This window comes from Chenopodium album, chromosome 20, assembly GCF_948465745.1.
Source record: "Chenopodium album chromosome 20, dcCheAlbu1.1, whole genome shotgun sequence".
Taxonomy (NCBI): domain Eukaryota; kingdom Viridiplantae; phylum Streptophyta; class Magnoliopsida; order Caryophyllales; family Amaranthaceae; genus Chenopodium; species Chenopodium album.
In genome coordinates this window covers 7830064-7850067 of record NC_137853.1, presented here as the reverse complement: position 1 = coordinate 7850067, position 20004 = coordinate 7830064, and the positions used below count along the sequence as shown (strand labels likewise).

The window sequence follows — 20004 nt, the reverse complement described above, 5'->3', positions numbered from 1 at the left end:
AATGTGAGAAATTCAAGGAATGCTGACGCTTTTAAATGAGTGCGTAATGTAGGACTAGTATAAGAACAAGAGGGTGGATAATGGCACCAATGATAATATTATTTGTAGAATTTGTTGTCATAAATTAATTAAAGTTAAGTAAGGGGATGTCCTAAGGGGATGTCGTTTTAAACATGTGATCGAATCTCGTTTATTCGTTAATATGGTTGTTTTTCATGTCGCTTAATGTATTTATATATTTAGTTGGAAATGAACTTAGACTTCCACAAAAATGAATATATTCTTTATGTGGAATATTAAGTTTAGCAAGCAAAAATGCCATTTTTTTTTATGTGATTAATTGCAGGGTAATTTTTAACGGTCTATAAAATTGTCTTTTATTGTTTTATGAAATTAATAAAGCTCACATGACAAATATTAAATTGAAGGTGGTGTAAAATGACTTGTTTTTAATAATTCCAAAGGGAACATAATATTTTAAATTTTTTTTAAAAAAATTATTTATCAAAAACTGTCGCATTTGGAGTAGATAAATATTAAATATCTCAATTTTTCCAAATTTTTATTTAAAAAAAAAAAAAAAAAAAAAAAAAAAAAACACCCACCACTAAGATAAGCATCGCTATTGTTAATGGAACTAAAACGTTGTATAATTGTTTTCATCGACCAATTCGACCTTTTTTTTTTTTTTTTTTTTTTTTTTTTTGACATGCTTAATATGGAAGTCGCTAAAAAACATTACTCGTAGTATAATTAGAGCCAACCTAAGATTGAAGCACGTCGGCCATCAAAAGGGAACCAACAACCAATAATAATAAATAATGAAAAAAAATTGAAGCCCGTCAATTACATAGTAGTATAACTAGTTTTTGGCCCCGTACAATGCACGGATTTATTAAAGTATGATTTATTAATTGAATTAGAGTTAATAAAAATTAAATGACTTTTGTAACACTTTTTTTATATATAAAAAAATTGAATTTATTAATGTCTATCCTTTAAAAGAATTTTAATTTTTTTATACTCCGTAAAATTTTTAAAAAAAAATAGAGCGTTTTTGGAGGGAAATTTTTTCACAAAATCATGCCAAGTGTCCATCCGGTGATTACTTTAGTATATAGTAAGTATAGATCTAAAGTTTGAATTAATTCAATTTTTAAAATTAATCACGGTGTAAATATATATATATATATATTAAAAGAGTAAGGATGCGTTCGATTTATCTGATTTTTACTTATTTGAACTTATTTGATCTTATATGATCTTATTTTTCTTGAACTTATCTTATATTAACTTTGATTTGAACTTATTAGAACTTATTTTTTCTTGAAATTAGTGCAAATAAGGTAAATAGAACCGGGCCTAAAACGATGTACACCCTCCGTCCCTAAATTACATTCTTCTTTGTAAATTTACACGGGAATTAAGAAAGGAAAAATACGACAAATAAGAATAATTAGATAATGCAATGGGAAGTACAAAGATAGATTAGTTATTACTCATGACATGTCATCAATCCTTTGCAAAAAAAAAAGACCAATCACATGCTCCTAATTGAATTTTTTTAACCAATCATATACATTGTAATTTGGCACAAGGATTATGAGTAAGAATAAGTAAGGATGAGTGAGAAAAAATTAAATATAAAACAGAAAAAGAGAGTTGATTTACTAAAAAAAAACTTACCAAAAATAGAAAGGAGGAATGCAATTTTGAAATACCAAAAATAGAAAGGAGGAATGTAATTTAGGGACGGAGGGAGTATTAAATTTGCCTTATTCAAGAATTTGCATGACTTCGGGCCTGTTCACATTTACTTAATTTCAGTTCAGTTCAGCTTCAATCAGTTCAGTTCAGTTCAGTTCAGCTTCTAATTTCCCTCTCTCATAAATTATTCAGTTTAGTTCAGTTCAGTTCAGTTCAATTCAGCTCCAATCAGTTCAGTTCAATAAATGTGAACAGACCCTTTTAAGTGCTAACTATACTTATTGGATCCTCTCAACAAAAAACTATACTTATTGGATTTTATCATAATTATAATTTATGACTTTTATATTACTATACTTTGTACAATTGTGCCATGAATTTGAAATGTGTTCATCACTTCATGCATTGTAATGCTATTTCGGAACTAAATAGTTCATTTTCTTTAATTTCTTCTTTGATTTCATAATACAAGTCCAATTTAGTTTGAACCTTTCCAATTTCCTACAACAATATACTTTTATTTTTGAGGTATCATTATAGAATGGATATGCATGTATTGAATTATTGATGCATATCATGTATTTCGTGTAATATTTTGTATAAGTTCAAAATTCTTATTCATTGACAATGAAAGTGATCCATCATTTTTTTTTTCTTATAATAAACTAACTAAACTTTTATTTTGTTCCCGGGTGGCGTATACAATGAGGCTTTTTTCTTTTTCTTCTTCTCATTTTATCTATTTTGTTCATTTGGATCAGAAAAGATCCATTTAGTAGACAAACTTAATTAAAAAAAAATACAAAAAAAAATATAAGCATGCAGTGATACACCTAACTCTGAGTGTATCCGAAAACAATTAACAATTTGCAGTGAAAAAAAAAAAAAAGAATCAACTAATCAATTTCATAGTTTGATCACTATTTTTAGTGGGATCATTGGTGGATGACATATCATAGTTTTATTGGTTTAGAATTTGGTTATGATATTGAATTGAGAAATCATATGCTATTGCTTGGGAATCAATAAACCATGATGAAATTGTACAAAGAGACAATGAAGTTGGAGAAAGAAAAGGTGGTTGTTACGTAAATGGTACTTTTTACCTTTCAATTTCAAAGTTGATTTTGTTATTTTCTTTTGTTAAAGCCACATGCTATAAGTAAAATACAATCACATTAATTTTCCAGAGTATTTAAAAAAGCAACAACAAGTTGGCGGGATTTTCTGTTTTTCTGTTAAGTGGGAATATGTACAATTTAGTTTATACCCCACATTTTTTTATTGTTCCTCACTTGCTCAATTAAGCTAAGTGCAAGTTGCATAATTTATATTTGCATGAGCTGTTCTTCTTTTCTTTAAGTTTCCAAGCACCTCGACCACTTTGGTAGTTAGACACTATATTATATGGTGACGACTTTACCATTTGCCGTAACAAAACGTTGATAGATTCGATCCCTTATCTTGGATAATACATTAATACCTCGTGAAGGTTTATTCTTTTTGAAAAATATAAATTTTTAATATTTAATGATGAAAGAGGATATGCTTATATTTATGCTTGTAAGAAATGGATGGTTGTTACACATCAAGATTCATGATAAATTAGTGTAGACATATATTTACTTTGAACTTATATAATTTTGAAAATTAAAAGGTAAACTAGATTTTAGATGTCTTTGAGATGGACTTTATAATTTGAATTGATTTCTACACTTGAATCTATTAATATTATGAATTTCACTTTGCGTTAATGAAATTTCGGAATTGAAATTCATAAAAGAATATATGCTTGTCAAAACTTTAGGTGAAGGTAAGTTTGTTGATGGAAATATTAATTAATTAAACATATAATTCAATTCGAAGTCTTTTAATTAACCTTTCTTTTCTATTTATTTTATAGGTATACATGAAAATAAATTATATTTACATTGACTTGTTTGATTCTCTTATATATTTAGTCTTTCAATAGTTTGTTGAAGTGTTCCCATCTAATTAATACTTGAATTTTCTATAGTTGGTAAACTCATCCCTCACACTTCTTCACGGCTAGTGCACATGGTGGTTGTGAATGAGTGAGGTGTGGTGTTTCTATAAGAACACATTATTATCAAAGTCTTATCGACAACATCTTGTTTAAGGTATGGTAAGATATCGTTTCATTGTTATTGGATTATTTCTTATATATCAGCATGCTTTGATTGCATTTATATAATAAGTGTTGTGCTAATCTTGGAGATAATAGTCCATGATACATGTTTGATTGCATCCTACCTAACCTATTTATTTATTTATTTATTTATTTTTTTATTTTTTTTATTGCATACTAGTTAGTGTGAATTCATGATTGTTTAATTTAAAATATTTTTGTATTCATTAATTATACTTCAATTTATAGTCTCCTAATTAACCAGATCAGTTGTATTTAACCCCATTAGGCTTTTTGAACACTCCTACCTTGGAACACCTATGAAGCAATTTGAGCATAATAATCATAGAAGATTTTAAATTTTTTCAAGCAACTAGAGAGACAAATTAGACTGCATCAACATATATATTGTCCTATTATTTTCCCACTCAAAATTTTGGCACTCCATCCATGAGAGGATGGGAGCACAATCCATTCACTAGTGAAAGCATCAAAATCAACATTTTGATTGTTTCAAGTCTTTAAACTAGATTAGAAAACACTTCTACTACTGAGGTGGGACACTGTATGTACAGTTATTGGACCAGATTGTATAGTTATTGGGCCTATGTGGATCATAATTCCCTGGATTTTGGATTGGGCTTAACTATGAACTCCTAGGGCCCATGTCTTTTTCAGTTCTATAGTTCTATCTAGTTCATCTTAATATTTTGAAGCCAGATATCATACATTGATATAGAGTATATACACTAAACATTAATGTCTTGATATTCAGTATTTTTACATAAATATTACTTTGCATTATAGTTAAGAATGTCATTTTTGTAAATCTGTATAAATTGATCAATTGTACAATTCAAAACATACAATAGTCATAGGATTCATAATGAAATAATTACAATTACATTATTGAAGCTCAAAAGATCATAAATCAACTAACTTAATTCCCACCACAAATCATCACAAGCATTTATATGAGGATACAGATTGGTAAAGTTAGTAATCCTAGTCTTGCCCTTGCAATCATATTGTGGAGGAGTATGAAAACAAGGCTCCATAGAAATGCCTCGTTTACAAGGCGGATCCGAGTGCTTGTTCTTCCCTAAACTAACCATGATCCATGGTTTTAACCCCCCTAAACTTTGGGCAACATACCCAAAAGTAGATTGAGGGCTAGTCACTAACACATCACACAAACTAAGCAGATATATTTCAGCCAATGCTTTCATGTTATGCATGTTGTCACCAAATTTTTGGTATTCTTCATGGCTTGGTTGATAAACTCCTATCATATCTCCATTCGTCGTTGGCCTTGTCCAATACATACTCCTCAACCTCTCAGCATACTCGGGATATAATGATGCTACTAGTACAGCTTTTGATTTCGAGGTTGTGTTTTGCCATGGAAATTCTAGAGACCTTTTTGTGTTATCCAATGACGGTAGTATATTATGGGATTGGGTGCATGATAAAATTTGTGACATTATATTTTGGGATGGAGTGTGTTGATGATCAAAGACCCTAATTTGGAGGCCGATTTTCTCATTTGCTTTGGCTAAGTATGCTTCGTAAAATCTTGTGATTAGTCCCCAAGCCTCATTGGAAGGGCTAAAAAGGTAGTGTCCTAATTGGTGAAAAACTGCATCTTTCTCTAGGAACATTTTGTTTAGCTCTTCCTTATGGGATGTACTCATGAAGAGTGAAGGAACGAAGTATTGGTCCGATATTATGATCAAAACAGGGATTTTCTGTAGGGATAAAAGAGTTTCATTGCAATGAAAATGCCGGATATTATGATCACCATGCCCATGTTGTATATCAAGGTGTAAAAAAGACGGCGAAAACCCACTTTCCCCTGAATTTGCCCTGTTTTTAAAGGTTGGTATTTGACTCCAACGGTTTTTATGAGGAAAATTTTTGGGCAGAAGCCATGTTGAATTAGGAAATGGTTCACAAAAGAGGCCATCCATATCGGCCTCAAACTCAACAAGGAAAACTCGATTTTCAATAAGGGAATATAGGAAAGCCGAAGCCATGCTAACCATTCTATTTCCTAATCCATTTGCAGGTGTCCAAACTAGGTACTTGCATGGTATGGTCTCAGTATCATGTATGTGCTGTGTTCTTGATAGCTTTCTTATAATTTTTCTGTAGGACAATGATTGCGGCCCACACCGTGTATGAAGTTCTTCATAGCTTTGTAATTTGGATATCAAATAAGAAGATGGTTTATAATAAGGTTGGTTTTTATGGTATGAAGAGTATTGGTACCTGCTTATGCATGATTCTTTAACAAATCCTGAAGCAAATAGCTCATCAACCTGCTTGTGCTGCTCACTAATAGGCTTGCTGCTAGGAATAGAAGTATGTGATGAACTGTTCTTTTCATCTGTGAATAAATCAATGACAAAATAGTGAGCAATACATGTAATCAAAGAAACCAAAGACTCGTAATAACCATACTTTGTATTTCATAACAAAATTGAAATCAAGCACACAGCTAGAAGGAACTATGAATATATTGTTTCAGAAAAGATCAAATCTGACATTCAGGCTGGTTTCGGGTGCCATTTTCTGGCCTGATTTGAGTCCTAACATTCAGTTAGTTAGCCTTTAATCGGCCTGGCACAAACAATGTATATGGCCTGGACCGAAAAGACCAGCTTCGCACAGGATTAGTTAATCAATAATCAAGACTAATATGCTATTATAAGACCATTACCTGCAGCTAATGGTGTAACATCCTGTGAAATTCCTCCCAAGAGCTCAGCTGAACTCTCCTTCAAAGGCTTTTCAGTTGTATCAAATGGCTCAGAAAGAGGAGGTTTTGTGTCTTTGAACAAGATCAGAAAAACAGGAAGAATTATAAAACAAACAACCAAGATCAATGTGACTCTTGTATATTTCCCTCCTTCATTGACCCTCTCAGTAAATCGTTCAACGAGTTGCATCGTTTGAGAGATGTGCAGTGTTCTCATCTTTGCTAAAACCAAAAAATGAGCCAAAACATCCTTCTTAACAGCATCAAATTACGCGAGCAATCAAAAATAAGTTTAGTACCAGAAATAATGATGTAACCTGCTATTTTAAGTTACTAGAATTGGGTTAATATATGCACAAGAGTCACAAGGGGTGTGATCTGTAGCTGTCTTAGCTAAATTTAGTGTACTAATTCAGCAGCTCACATGGAAAATGGGTGCTTTAAGTAAACAATAAGATGGGTTTTCTTGCACTTAAGTTAACAGGCAGGAATTGTTTTTTTTTACTGGAATTTCAGTGAAATGGCCTATAAATGGAGTTGTAGACTAGTAGTAGTAACATCAAGCTGCTGTTATTTTCTGGACAATAAGAACAGTTTACAGCTTAAAATCTTGTTATTTGTATATTTATGCTAATCTTTAGGTGACGCGTCTTTTGTTTGAACTTTCAACTGCAGAAAGAAAATTTTAGAGGAAAAAAAACATGGATCAGATCGATTATAATGTTTTACTAATCTAACTTGTGATTTTACCTAACAGTAATTGTTTAGATAACTATGGACGATTTACCTCTAACATATAACAAGTAACATATAAGTATATAACCTAGCAAGTACCAAAATTGCTTACAGCTACGAGTAAGACTAACATATAACAATTACTTCGTGGTGGAATGAAGAGGTGAAAGCAGTAATTAAGCAAAAAAGGGAATGCTATCAAGCCTTAGGAAAATGTAGGAGTGATGAAACCTTTGCAGCGTATAAGGAGGCTAAGAGTAAGGCAAAGGCAGCTGTTCGCCAAGCAAAAGAAAAGGCATATCAGGAGGTTTATGAAAAGCTTGATTCCAAGGAGGGAGAAAGGATCATTTATAAGATGGCAAAGAGAAGACAAGAGGCAAGGAAGGATATTGGCATGGTGAAGTGTGTCAAAGATAAGAACCAAATGGTCCTAGTGCAAGAGGAGGGCATCAAGGACAGGTGGAAGGGGTACTTCGATGAATTATTTAATGGAAGTAATGGAGTTGTGATAGGAGATACCTCTATGAGTGATGAAGAAATCAACATGGAGTATGTGCGAAGGATTAGGAGAGTAGAGGTGGAGATTGCACTGAGGAAGATGAAACCTAAGAAGGCGGTTGGCCCTGATGGGGTACCGATAGAGGTGTGGAGGTGTTTGGGTAAGATTGGTATTGATTGGTTAACAAACCTTTTCAACAAGATATGGACGGCTACAAGGATCCCACAAGATTGGAGGAAGAGCACCTTGGTCCCGGTTTATAAAAACAAAGGAGACGCTCAAGATTGTTCTAACTATCGAGGAATTAAGCTTATGAGCCATACTATGAAGTTGTGGGAAAGGGTGATTGAACAAAGGTTGAGGGCATGCACAAGCATTTCAGATAACCAATTTGGTTTTATGCCTGGGAGATCTACTATGGAGGCAATCCATTTGATAAGACAAATGATGGAGTTTTATAGGGTAAAGAAGAAAGATCTTCATATGGTCTTTATTGATTTAGAGAAGGCATATGACAAGGTGCCAAGAGAGATACTTTGGTGGGCAATGTTGAAGAAAGGTATCCCACGAAGGTATGTAGACCTAGTTAAGGATATGTATCGGGATGTGTCAACAAATGTGAGGACATGCGGAGGGTTGACAAAAGATTTCCCTATTACAATCGGATTGCATCAAGGGTCTGCATTAAGCCCTTTTCTTTTTGCAACGGTTCTAGATGAAGTAACTAGACCAATTCAAGATGAGGTTCCATGGTGTATGTTGTTCGCAGATGATATCGTTTTGGTGGATGAGACTAAGGATGGGGTTAATGTCAAGTTGGAGCAATGGAGGCAAAGGTTGGAATCTAGAGGGTTTAAGCTAAGTCGGAGTAAGACTGAATATTTGGTATGTCGTTTTGGCACTCAGAGGGGGACAAGCAATGAAGTGGTGAGTTTGGATGGAAAGGATTTGACCATGAGTGAATGTTTTAAGTACCTAGGGTCGATCATCCAGAAGAATGGTGACATTGATCAAGACGTGACCCACAGGATTAAGTCAGGGTGGCTTAAATGGAGAGCGGCCACGGGAGTGTTATGCGACCGCAGCATTCCCTTAAAGTTGAAGGGAAAATTCTACAGGACTGCCATAAGACCAGTGTTGCTCTATGGTACAGAATGTTGGGCTTCTAAGAAAGAGCATATTAAAAAGATGGAGGTTACGGAAATGCGCATGTTAAGGTGGATGTGTGGAAACACTTTAAGAGATAGAATCAGAAATGAGGTTATTCGCAAGAAAGTAGGTGTGGCGGGCATTGTAGATAAATTAAGGGAAAATCGTCTGCGTTGGTTTGGACATGTAAGACGGAGACCCGAGGGTGCACCGGTGCGAAGAGTGGAAGAGTGGGACCATGGAGGGATTAAACGAGGAAGAGGGAGACCAAAGATGACTTGGTTGGAAGGAGTGAGGAAGGATATGAAGTGCATGGATTTACGTGAGGATGAAGTTTTGGATCGTAAGGGATGGAGGAGAAAGATTTATGTTGATGACTACACGGAATAATCAAATTTGGTTCATGTTAGCCGACCCCACTTTTGGGATTAAGGCTTTGATTGATTGATTGATTGATTGATTAGTACTGCTAGTTTTGTGGAACAACACCTTCAACCTCCAAGATTTTAGAAACATAAATAAATATAATAACGATGATGATTAGCCAAATGATTGACACAAAATCAATTTCAAAAGGGTATTATTGAAGTTAAGGAGATGATTTAGAAAAGCTACGTTTTCGCCAAAAAGAGACGAAACTATATGAGCCAATTATATGGCTTAATTAAACGACACTTTTGCTTAATAACCTTACAAAAGTATACTCCACTAACCAACATACTACGAATGCATTAATTACATGTAGAATACTAATGTTTAAGAAAATACGATTAACATTTATCAAAAATAATACAGTACATCCCGCCAAAAAAAAAGGAAACAGATTAACTGAATAACTAGTACTCTGTACCAAAAACTCACCCACCTATTGAGGGATTTGAAACAACATGATTCACGCCAGTCATATGTTTCAAAAAAAATATACAGTAATAAAAATAAAGTGTTTTATGTTTTCAAAAAAAAAAAAATAAAAAAAATAAAGTGTTTTATTATTTGGGGGATAATCAAGATCATGTATAGTTGGACAAATATACAAATTTGATGTCACTTGCTGGCTTTCCATAAAATTTATACATGCACATCATGTATCTCATACTCCTTGATAAATTATCCATATAAATGATGTACTCCTTCCGTTTCAAATTAATCGTTATATCACAACAAAATTAACAATACACTTTGATAACATTTATCAAAAAATTAACAACCATACAGGGAAAAAATTATCAGCTGTAATATTGTTATTTTAGTTTTAATCACTGTTCATAAAATAAATATATATTTTTAATCTTTAATAATATGTAATTAAATATATTGATGATCAAAATTTTACTGTAATGACAGTAACAAGTAAAACTAGACAGTTTGGGACGGGGAGCAATAAATATCTCGACTGTTACACGAATTATGTATTATACGCCAAAACAATCTGTACAAGGAACGGTGCCACGTGGCACCCTTCAACGTATATGGCAACATGTCACAATGCCACGTCAGTGACACATAAGCTTGCGACTTCATTTAACAAAATTAATAAAATATGGTTTTATCCAGATTCGAACCCTCAACCTCAAACAAATAAATGTTACACACTTACCATCTCAACCAACTTTTATTAGTGTTTTAAATTTCACATATTTAACATTATATATTCCTTTGAGGTTATTTAATTTATTTATTTATCACAAGATTAGAAAATAAATACATATGTAGTAAAAAAAAAAAAAAACCATAACATCCGAGACAACGCCAAAATCACACACTAGCTATACAACACTTGAACATCATTATCAAATTAAAGAAGTAAAAACTAGCAATCCGGGGCATCGCCCGGGAGGCCGGGACACACACTAGTTCTTGATTAAGCTATGCTGATAGCAAATGTACATCCAGATAACCATAACATAACAATTATTCTTAATGCTTTCTCTCAAAGAGTTAATAAGAAAATGTGTCCATAAAGCAGCAGATAACATCAATGAGTAAGAGGTCTTTTTTTTTTTTTTCAAAGTTTGTCTCACTGGTGAACTAAACAGGTTACAAGAGCACCTTATTGCCAAGATATGGACGGCAAGCACATTAAAATTGGGATAGGTTACTCTAGAAAGCCAATGGAATACCAAGAGAGAGATTCGTTACATCCTTGAATATTACCATGGTTTCCGACTTCTTCCATCAGTACTACCAATTTTATTAGAAGATAATATGTACAATTTTTATGAATGTTCTCCAAAATTTTGTTATCTAAGCAGCTAACCAGTTCTAAAAAATTTACATTTCCCTTTATTGTCAAAGTTTAAAACATGCCTTTCTTTTCACCTATTTAGGTCGAGTCTTATCTCACTCCCACCCTTCTCGTCCAAGTTGCTAGACTGCCCAACAGCCACAGAAAGAACAGCTTCAGAGTCTGCAAGTACACATCTTATATTATTATTAGTATGTCGTATAATATCAAAAAAAATAAAAATAAAAATAAAAAAACAACAGCAAATGCAGGTTAAAGTAAAGCAAGACTTTCTGAAGGAATGCCATTAAGCAGGCAACACAATAGATGTGTTAATTAGCAAGCCTTTAGCAAATGTTTCATTAACAAGAAATCTTATCTGCAACATTGAATCAGATAAGATTTGAACTGACAATACCTTGCAGCCAGACAAATATCACAAAACCAACAAGACAGACAGATTTTAGGCCTGTTAGTAGGGCAATCCCAAAATATAATTCTGCATGGCTTATATAAAAGCAAAGTTAGAATGTGTCCCTTTCTGAAAGCTGTCATATAAGTATATAACCTACACAATGTGATGCCGGGTTAGGGAGAAGACCGGGAATGTTGGCAATGGAAGAATAAAAAAAATAGATTGTACACTTATCAAAACCTATGGTTATTGAATATCACTGTATAGTATCAGGCTTCAGAGGAACAAAGAACAAAAAATTGTAAAATGCTATTAAGATAACAGGTCAATTCGGGGAGAGGGGCATCAACAGATCAGACGTTACCAATAGGGGAATATCAAGATATCGACATTGTCTTCAAGCCAACAACATCACCTGGAGTTGCAACAGAGGCGCCACATTTCACTCCACCAACATCTGCTTCCATGTCAAATGAAAGTTCAAGGCATCTCTCAACAGGCTTATGAGCTGCTGAAGTTTCAGCCTTCCTGACATCTTGCATTCCCATCCCTTTCTCGGCGGAATTTCTAAATTTACTTGAACTTTTCTTTCTTATTATAGAAGGCATGCTAAAGCTCATAGCAGAGTTCCTCAATATAGATTCTGGACTGCCACTACTTGTAGGGGTATATACATGGCTAGGTGGTGTAGAAAGATACAATGGACTGTTAGTTTGAGCATCATTGTTCTCTACATAATTGACTCCATATACCAGGCCATTCTCTGAAATTCTTAACCCAGGAGGCTCATAGCACAGATTGCCGTAACTTGTACGTTCAGAATCTGTAGATATACCATTAACTCTGTTTTTCTTCTTGCCCTGAGCATCATCCTCACTGAAACCAGACATTCCTAAACTCAAGAAAGGCTCATCTAAACTCCTGAAGACCTGATCAACAGTTTTGCTACCACTTCTTGGCCTTTTGGGAGACTCCAGCGATAACATAGTTAAGGGTGTAGCCTTATAGTTTGTTGAAGGAAAATTCATGTGAGAACCTACAGTATCTGTACTAGATAGCTGAAGATCTGCACCAAGAGGAGCATCTTGTTCATCACACAACATCCTGCTTGGTCGGTTTAGTCTAATTTCTGAACGGTTAGCATTTCCAGGAGTATTTCCAAGGGCTAATTCAGTAGAGCAAGTTTCAGCACCATAGATTGATGCTGATGCTGTGCAGCTATCTTCATAAACATTTGCAGCTACTTGGACTCTGTAGAGGTCTAACTTTCCCTCATAACAGTTCATTTCAGAAGTAATCTTGTTTATGATCTGAGTAGAACCATGAGGCGATCTTGCATCCAACTTCTTTTTTAAAGAGCTATTCCAGTGATTTTTTATGGCATTGTCTGTCCTGCATATTTCCGATACTAAGAAGTTAAAACATAAATACTGCTGAAAATTGACTGTCAAAACAGTAAACACTATAATGTCAGCATGCAACCATGATAAGATTGCGAATTCCAAAACAGATACCTTCCGGGAAGAAATTTCGCTATTTCTGCCCATTTATTGCCATATCTCTGGTGATAGTAAGTAAGAAGTGATTCTTCCTCCTCTGTCCAGGCATCTTTCTTTATCGCAGGGTCAAGATGGTTGTGCCACCTACATGAGAGCCACAAATGAGGGGGTAAAAAAGAAAAGCCAAAACAAAACTTTTGCCTCCAATCAATTGCCTTGCATTCTAATTTGCTTTTAGTGAGCAGAAATGCAAAAACAAAGAAAAAACAAAAAAGAGATCTTAATAGCTACTTCAAGAATTTACATTTCGACCAGAAAAAATAACATTTTCTTGCCTATCATATTAGAAAAACAGAGATTTCCCTTTTCGATATTCATCCTTTTTAAATAAGTATATATTAGAATCTTTCCCTATCTTCTACTGTCAACATTTAGCATTAGTGGTGGGAGTAATTAAGCAATGCCCAATGATCTCTCTTTTGACCATCCAAACCTTTTATCCCAAACAAGCAAATTACAATGCACAACCACTTTCCCATTGTAAACATTTAGCTAACATCAATAGCTGACTAAAAAAAATCAGAACAGAGCAAATCATTATAGGCAACAATGAGTCAGAAGGTAATGATCGAAAAATAAAATTTCATCATTTCCTTTCACACAATATTTATAGATTTTCGCATGTAGGGATCAGGGATATAATGCACTAGAGAAATTGTTACCTCTCCCGACATTGCTTGCCTATCCGACCAGGCAACCTCTTTGCAATGACAGACCAGCTCTTACAGCCATGCATCTGAACCATCTCAATGATACAATCATCCTCCTAAAAGATGTTAGATAAGCTAATCAAACACAATATTTATAGGCATCAGCAATATCAACCAGCACAATATTTTGTCTCCAGAAGCAGCTTCTAGTGAGAAAGAGTTTAAATTGTTTAATTCACCTCCTTTGTCCAGGGTCCTTTAACCAGTTCAGGATTAAGAACTTTTTGCCACCGATGTAAGCATTGCACATCTGTCCTTCCCGAAAAATGCTCAGCTGTAGGAAATTCAGATACATAATCAATAAACAGCTTATAAACAACTACAAGAACTTTACTAGGTACAATTAAAGTACATATTGACCATGTTAAAGATTCACCTCACAAAATTTCCTTGATCGAGAATTTAATATTTTTATGTTAAACGACCAAAATCAAACTGATTGCAATGCCATCAAGGCCTATCATATATCAGCTGAACAAAATGGTAAATACAAAAACTAGACTAAGTTTCTTATAATAATCAAGTCTAAATCCTTAAACGATCCGGAGTAGTAAAAGAACAAATGAACTACTGTGTATAAAGGTTTGCACTCGCCTATTTTTTTCCAATTCTTCCCATTGTGTTTCTTTACAGCAGCCGCAAGAAGATCGTCCTGTTTTCAAGATCAGCAAGCCAATATAAGGTTAAACACATTGATTTTAATGTAGTCATACACTACACCACTACACATACACATCTGATCAAACACTAAACTAGTGTAGCATTAAGCATGATTATCAAAATATGGAGGATCTAAGAGCTAGCACTCACCTCTTCCTCTGTCCACCCACCCTTCGATGAGCGTCTTGTCGGACCACTTGTCCTTCTAATTAACATAAACAACATCAATGTATCAGACTACCCAAATTTGAATAGCTATTTCAATACTAGAAAACAAAAACGCCTCACACAGACAAACTAATGAATAAACATTGATTGAATAAAAATGTATAAACCCAAGTTACACTAAAACTCAAACCCTCACCATCCCCAGACACACACGAACATACTCACATAAACGGCGTATACGGAATACGAAAAATAATTGGACGAGTAAATCATCTAGAAAATAAAAGTTTTAATTTTGAAATTAAGGAAAATGCATACCCGTGCAATGGTGTAGATCTCGGGGTAGCATTTTCAGAACTGCTACACGACATCGACGAATTCGAAGCAATCGTAACACCATCAGGAGATCCTAAGTTCCACTCATCATCCTCATTCTTCACCTCAATCATCTTCATCATCCCAAAAACAATAATTACCACTACTAATTCGTCTAATTGATCAAATCATACAAAAATCACAATGATAAACAAAAATCTGCACTAAAAATTGGAAGAATACAACAAGAATTTGAAGAATACAACGAAAACATAAAGATTCCAAAAAATTCAGGTTCACCGAAATCATAATAATCACAAACTCTGTTTCTTCAGTAGATATTAATTAAAAATTTCAATCAAAAATCAGTATTAAATGAAAAAAAAAAAAAAAAATCAACGTATAAATTGAATTTAATAAAACAACCTCATTGATGATAAAAATTCCTCGAAAACCGACACAAAATTCATCCGTTACCAGTTGACAAAATTACGAATATTTCCATAATCATACAAATTAATAATTCCACAATGTTAATGAATTAAATTTGGAAAGAACTAACCTCAGAATTCTGAGAAATCGTAACCGATAGCTAGAATATCAAATTAGAGAAAAAAGATAGATTTTTTTTTGTTTTTTTTGGGAATTAGGGTTTAGTTTTTGGGTAGAATGAAGTAGCGGGAAAATACATGAGAGAGAAAATAAAAATAAGGAGAGAGAAAATGGAGTTTTAACGGGAAGTGTTGAATTGAGGAAGTTCAATTTGGGGTCTCTTTTAAATGCTTTGCCTTTTTTATTTTATCTCTCCTATAACGAAAGCTTACGTTAGAAGTTACTACTCCACAGTCCACAGTCCACAACTTTGTACTACTCCGTAACGTTTAGTCAAGGGCTAGCCGCTCATAGTCAATACTCAATAGTCAATACTTCAATCCTACGAGTGGTATACAACTAAGGTCTGAGGACATATAACCTAGCTGATGTCATCCTCATATTATAGAGACTTTCTCTCTCTAGAAGTGTAGGCATCGGGGACTAACCCTGTCACTCTGGTGATCGGGGCTCCGGGAACTCTCTTCTTGCAGAGAGCGAGTCATAGGTTCTTTAATTCTTTATGCATTTGCATTTTAGCTATAGCTTTATCGAGTTTTTCTTAGTTTAGTTCTCAATTAAGTCTTTGACATTGGATCATTGTTCCATGGATACATCATCAGAAATGGATGTCACGTCGACAGAAGAGTTGGATTTGCGGGATCGATCAGTAGTTAAATTAGATGCTCAGTTAGCAGGAAACCAGGAGGAATTAGCCATTAACCATATCAATGCTAACATTGATAAGGAAAACAGGGAAATGGAAGTTGACTTACTCTCTCCATCTCAGGAGAGTCAACCCAATGACATTGACATGGTCAGTGAGAACAGGGACAAAGGAGTTATACAGCAGGACAAGCTGCTGAACAAGCCTCAACAGCAATCTAAACCAATTAACTCCTTTCGAGAGGCGGTGGTCAAGTCTTCGCAATGGTTTAAGGAAGCTAGAAAGATAGTAATCAACTCAATGGAATGGGAGGAAGAGGAGGATGATACGCAAGGATTGGAAAATGCAGTGATTTTTTCTCCGGAAAAAATTAGGGAGCTTCGTAAGCCATGGGAGCTAACATTAATAGGAAAATGTCTTGGAATAAATGTTAGAGCAGAATTTATGGCTCAAAGAGTTTAAAGGATATGGAATCCAAAAGGAGGATTGGAAACTATTGAGATGGAGAAGGGAGCATATCTCTTTAGATTCAGCCTACTAGATGATCTCGAAAAAGCATTATTTGGTGGACCTTGGTTTGTGCTAGATCATTATCTAATGATTGCCAAATGGAGACCGAATTTCAGACCTTCAACGGAAAGCTTTCTCAATATGTCTATCTGGATCAGGTTCCCGGAACTGCCAGTAGAATACTACGACAAGGAGGCGTTGTATAAAATTGCATAGGTGGTCGGAAAACCAATTCGAGTTGATTATTCAACGGATAAAATTAGTAAATGCAGATACGCCCGGATGTGCATTTAAATAGAGCTTAACAAACCACTAATCACCAAAGTATGGGTGGGCAAAGCTTGGCAGAAAGTTGAATATGAGAAAATCCATTTTCTCTGTTTCGCATGTGGTCGTGTTGGACACGCGAAGGAGCGCTGCAATGAGAATAGGGAAGTTGAAGCATCATCACCGAAAGGTAGCAGCACAAAGGGCAATACTAGTGACACTAGAAATAGAGGGAGTAGCCAGGGGAATAGACATTCCAGGAGAAGCATATCTCGAGTCCGATGAGACAGAGCTACAAAATAAAAAACTAAGCAACAATGTACAACAAAACAGAGAAGAAAAAGACAAGGAGGAGTATGGGCCTTGGATTTTGGCGGCGCCCAGAAGAAAATCTTATAGAAAGGAGGAAAAGGCAAAGAATGTAAAGGGAGATGAAAATCAAAAAAATAATAAAGAAATAAAAGGAAGAAAGCATGGGGAACAAACAAGCCGCCAACAATTAACTAGAAGAACTCAATGGGGTGTTTTGCCAATAGAAGAAAAAGAGGATGTTGTTATGGAAAAAGCAAAAAATATGGGGAAGCAACATTCTAAGAACATTGATTCTATGCATAATAAGTCAAAACAGAAGGAAATTGCATTGGGAAATCACAGAAATAAATTTGATTATTTTTCGAGGCAAACCTCACCTACTAATGTCGAGATAGACCATTCGCATGCACCCCCTATACAAAAACATTCTCAGAATTTACACAGCAACTCTACTCTCACCCTACTTCCCTATCCTATACTAGAAAAAAATGGATCCGTTGAGGGAAATTCGACAGAATCAGGACATCAATCTCAACAGGGCAATACAGAGATCATCAAGAAATCTCAACCTGCACCTTCCCCGACCATCTCCATACCCACTCCCATTACAAACCCAGACCCTAGCCCAAACACTCAACCGGATACCTCAGCACTTGATAAGCCCGCCACCGCTGCAGAACCACTTTCTCTCTTATTCCCAGGCCTCATCTCTCTACCAGGGCTTACTGCAATCTCCAACAACACCACCAACTCCACCACCAATCCAAACTCTGCACCTGCACCTCTTCCCAACTCTTCCAACTCCGCCCCTTGGCAAACCTTGGCTGCTCGCCCATTCCAATTGGAGAAAATCAATATAATGGAGGAGGGTCTGAAATTGATTTTAGCACACCACATCCCCCCGAATCCATCGGACTACGGTCCAATGTTTCTTCCTCTAGAACCACCACCAAAAAACCCCCGGACTCACAACTTGCAATTCGTAAACATTCACTCAAATCTCATGGAGCAAGCAAACCTTATGATCGCTCTAATTCCACATAAGGAAATAGTGGGATTAGCTTTGGATCTCAATTACGTTCCAACAGGAAACTTGGTTCCGGAGATCAATATGAGAGCATCTCCGTTATCAATGGAGGACATTTGGGCCTTGGAGAAGTTGCATCTATGGAGGGATTGGGTGGAAGCACTCCCACCAATGAATGAACGTGAAACAAAACTAGGGATCTTCCCTGCAAACACAGTCCCGTTTGTAGATATGAAGGTTATCCTTTGGAATGTGAGGGGAGCAGCGAGTAGGGATTTTGTCCCGCATGCAAGAGAAGTAGTTAATCAGCACCGCCCTGAGGTGTTAATTTTACTCGAAACAAAGGCATCGAATGATTATGCCAATGTTGTTCATAAAAGATTGGGCTTTGAGGATTTTAAATCTATCGAGGCTAATGGGCTGAAGGGGGGCATCTGGGTCATGTGGAAAAAGCCCGCCTGTATGGTGGACTTTGTTACTGAGCCGCCACACATGTTTCATGCTCTAATTAAATTCTCTCCAGTTGAAAATGAAGTGCTCCTTACAGGCATTCACGCCCCTTCAGCAACTGGTGATAAATCGAGGCTATGGAATAGTCTCACATAGGACATTCCCCCTAACAATGTCCCATGGTTAATGGTTGGAGACATGAATGAAATCACTAATCAATCAGAAAAGTCAGGTGGTCGTCCATTGACTAATAATCAAGGTCAAGATTTTTCTTGGTACATGGAAGCCGCTGGGCTTATTGATCTTAACTTCAATGGTCGTGATGGCCTTGACTTAATTAGAGAACGTCTCGATAAGGCACTAGCTAATGCAAAATGGATAGAGAATTATCCTAACACTCAGGTATATCATCTTCCTAGAACATATTCGGATCATTGTCCTATTCTGGTAAATTCTAATGTTGTTGTTCATCATCCTAATTTCCCTTTTAGATGTAAGGAGGCTTTGACTCACAATCAGGATTTTATTAATTTTTTTAATAGAACGTGGGTTAAGGGCAATAATGATTTTATTAGGGCTAAGAATTTTTTTGTTAAAGATGTTAAAATCTGGAATAATACAGTGTTTAATGAAAATCTAAATAACAAAAAAAGACTTATAGCCAGGATTGAAGGAATTCAAAAAGCTCTTTGTCTTAGGTATTCTAGATTTCTTATTAATCTTGAAAAGGAGTTGCTTTCCGATCTTAACCTCCTTCTTAAGATTGAAAGGATCAAATGGGCTCAAAAAGCGGGAATTGATTGGAGAAAATATGGAGATTGGAACACCAAATACTTCCATATTTTAGCCAAAGTTAAAAACACTAGGGGAAAAATTTTGTGTTTAAAGAATGATAATGGGGAATGGGTGTATGACAATGTAGAGCTTAAAAAAATGTGTGTCGACTATTTTAGAAGCATTTTTGCTTCAAAACAATCAGCCCAACCTAGGAATGTGAATTTCGTCCCTAATGCTGTGATTAATGATGTGGATCATGCCATTCTTGGTAGTAAGATTGATGCTCTTGAGGTAAAGGCTGCTCTAGGTGCTATGGCATCTATGAAGAGCCCAGGTCCGGATGGTATTCAAC

At 35.2% G+C, this 20004-nt stretch overlaps 1 protein-coding gene and 1 pseudogene across 1 annotated transcript; both read right to left on the bottom strand.

The window, feature by feature from the left end:
* Positions 1-4791: 4791 nt before the first annotated feature.
* On the bottom strand, positions 4792-6834 carry LOC145596735 (galactoside 2-alpha-L-fucosyltransferase pseudogene; annotated as a pseudogene).
* Positions 6835-11024: 4190 nt separating this feature from the next.
* Positions 11025-15596, bottom strand: LOC145598883 (uncharacterized). Its single transcript, XM_081655284.1, has 8 exons — positions 15055-15596; positions 14719-14773; positions 14503-14560; positions 14088-14182; positions 13861-13964; positions 13154-13282; positions 12004-13031; positions 11025-11407 (listed from the first exon to the last, which is right to left on the bottom strand). Exons 1-7 carry the CDS (start codon positions 15192-15194, stop codon positions 12017-12019), a joined length of 1596 nt encoding a protein of 531 aa, XP_081511410.1. The 5' UTR covers positions 15195-15596; the 3' UTR covers positions 11025-11407; positions 12004-12016.
* Between the last annotated feature and the right edge of the window lie 4408 nt (positions 15597-20004).

Bases quoted from the DNA above. Each gene is read 5' to 3' on its own strand.
- LOC145598883 (XM_081655284.1), bottom strand. From the start codon at position 15,194: ATGATGAAGATGATTGAGGTGAAGAATGAGGATGATGAGTGGAACTTA. The intron at 14,183-14,502 runs GCGAGTGCAAAC...AATTTCCTACAG, and splicing joins GAAGAATTGGAAAAAAATAG to CTGAGCATTTTTCGGGAAGG. The intron at 13,965-14,087 runs GTGAATTAAACA...AACATCTTTTAG, and splicing joins AAGGACCCTGGACAAAGGAG to GAGGATGATTGTATCATTGA.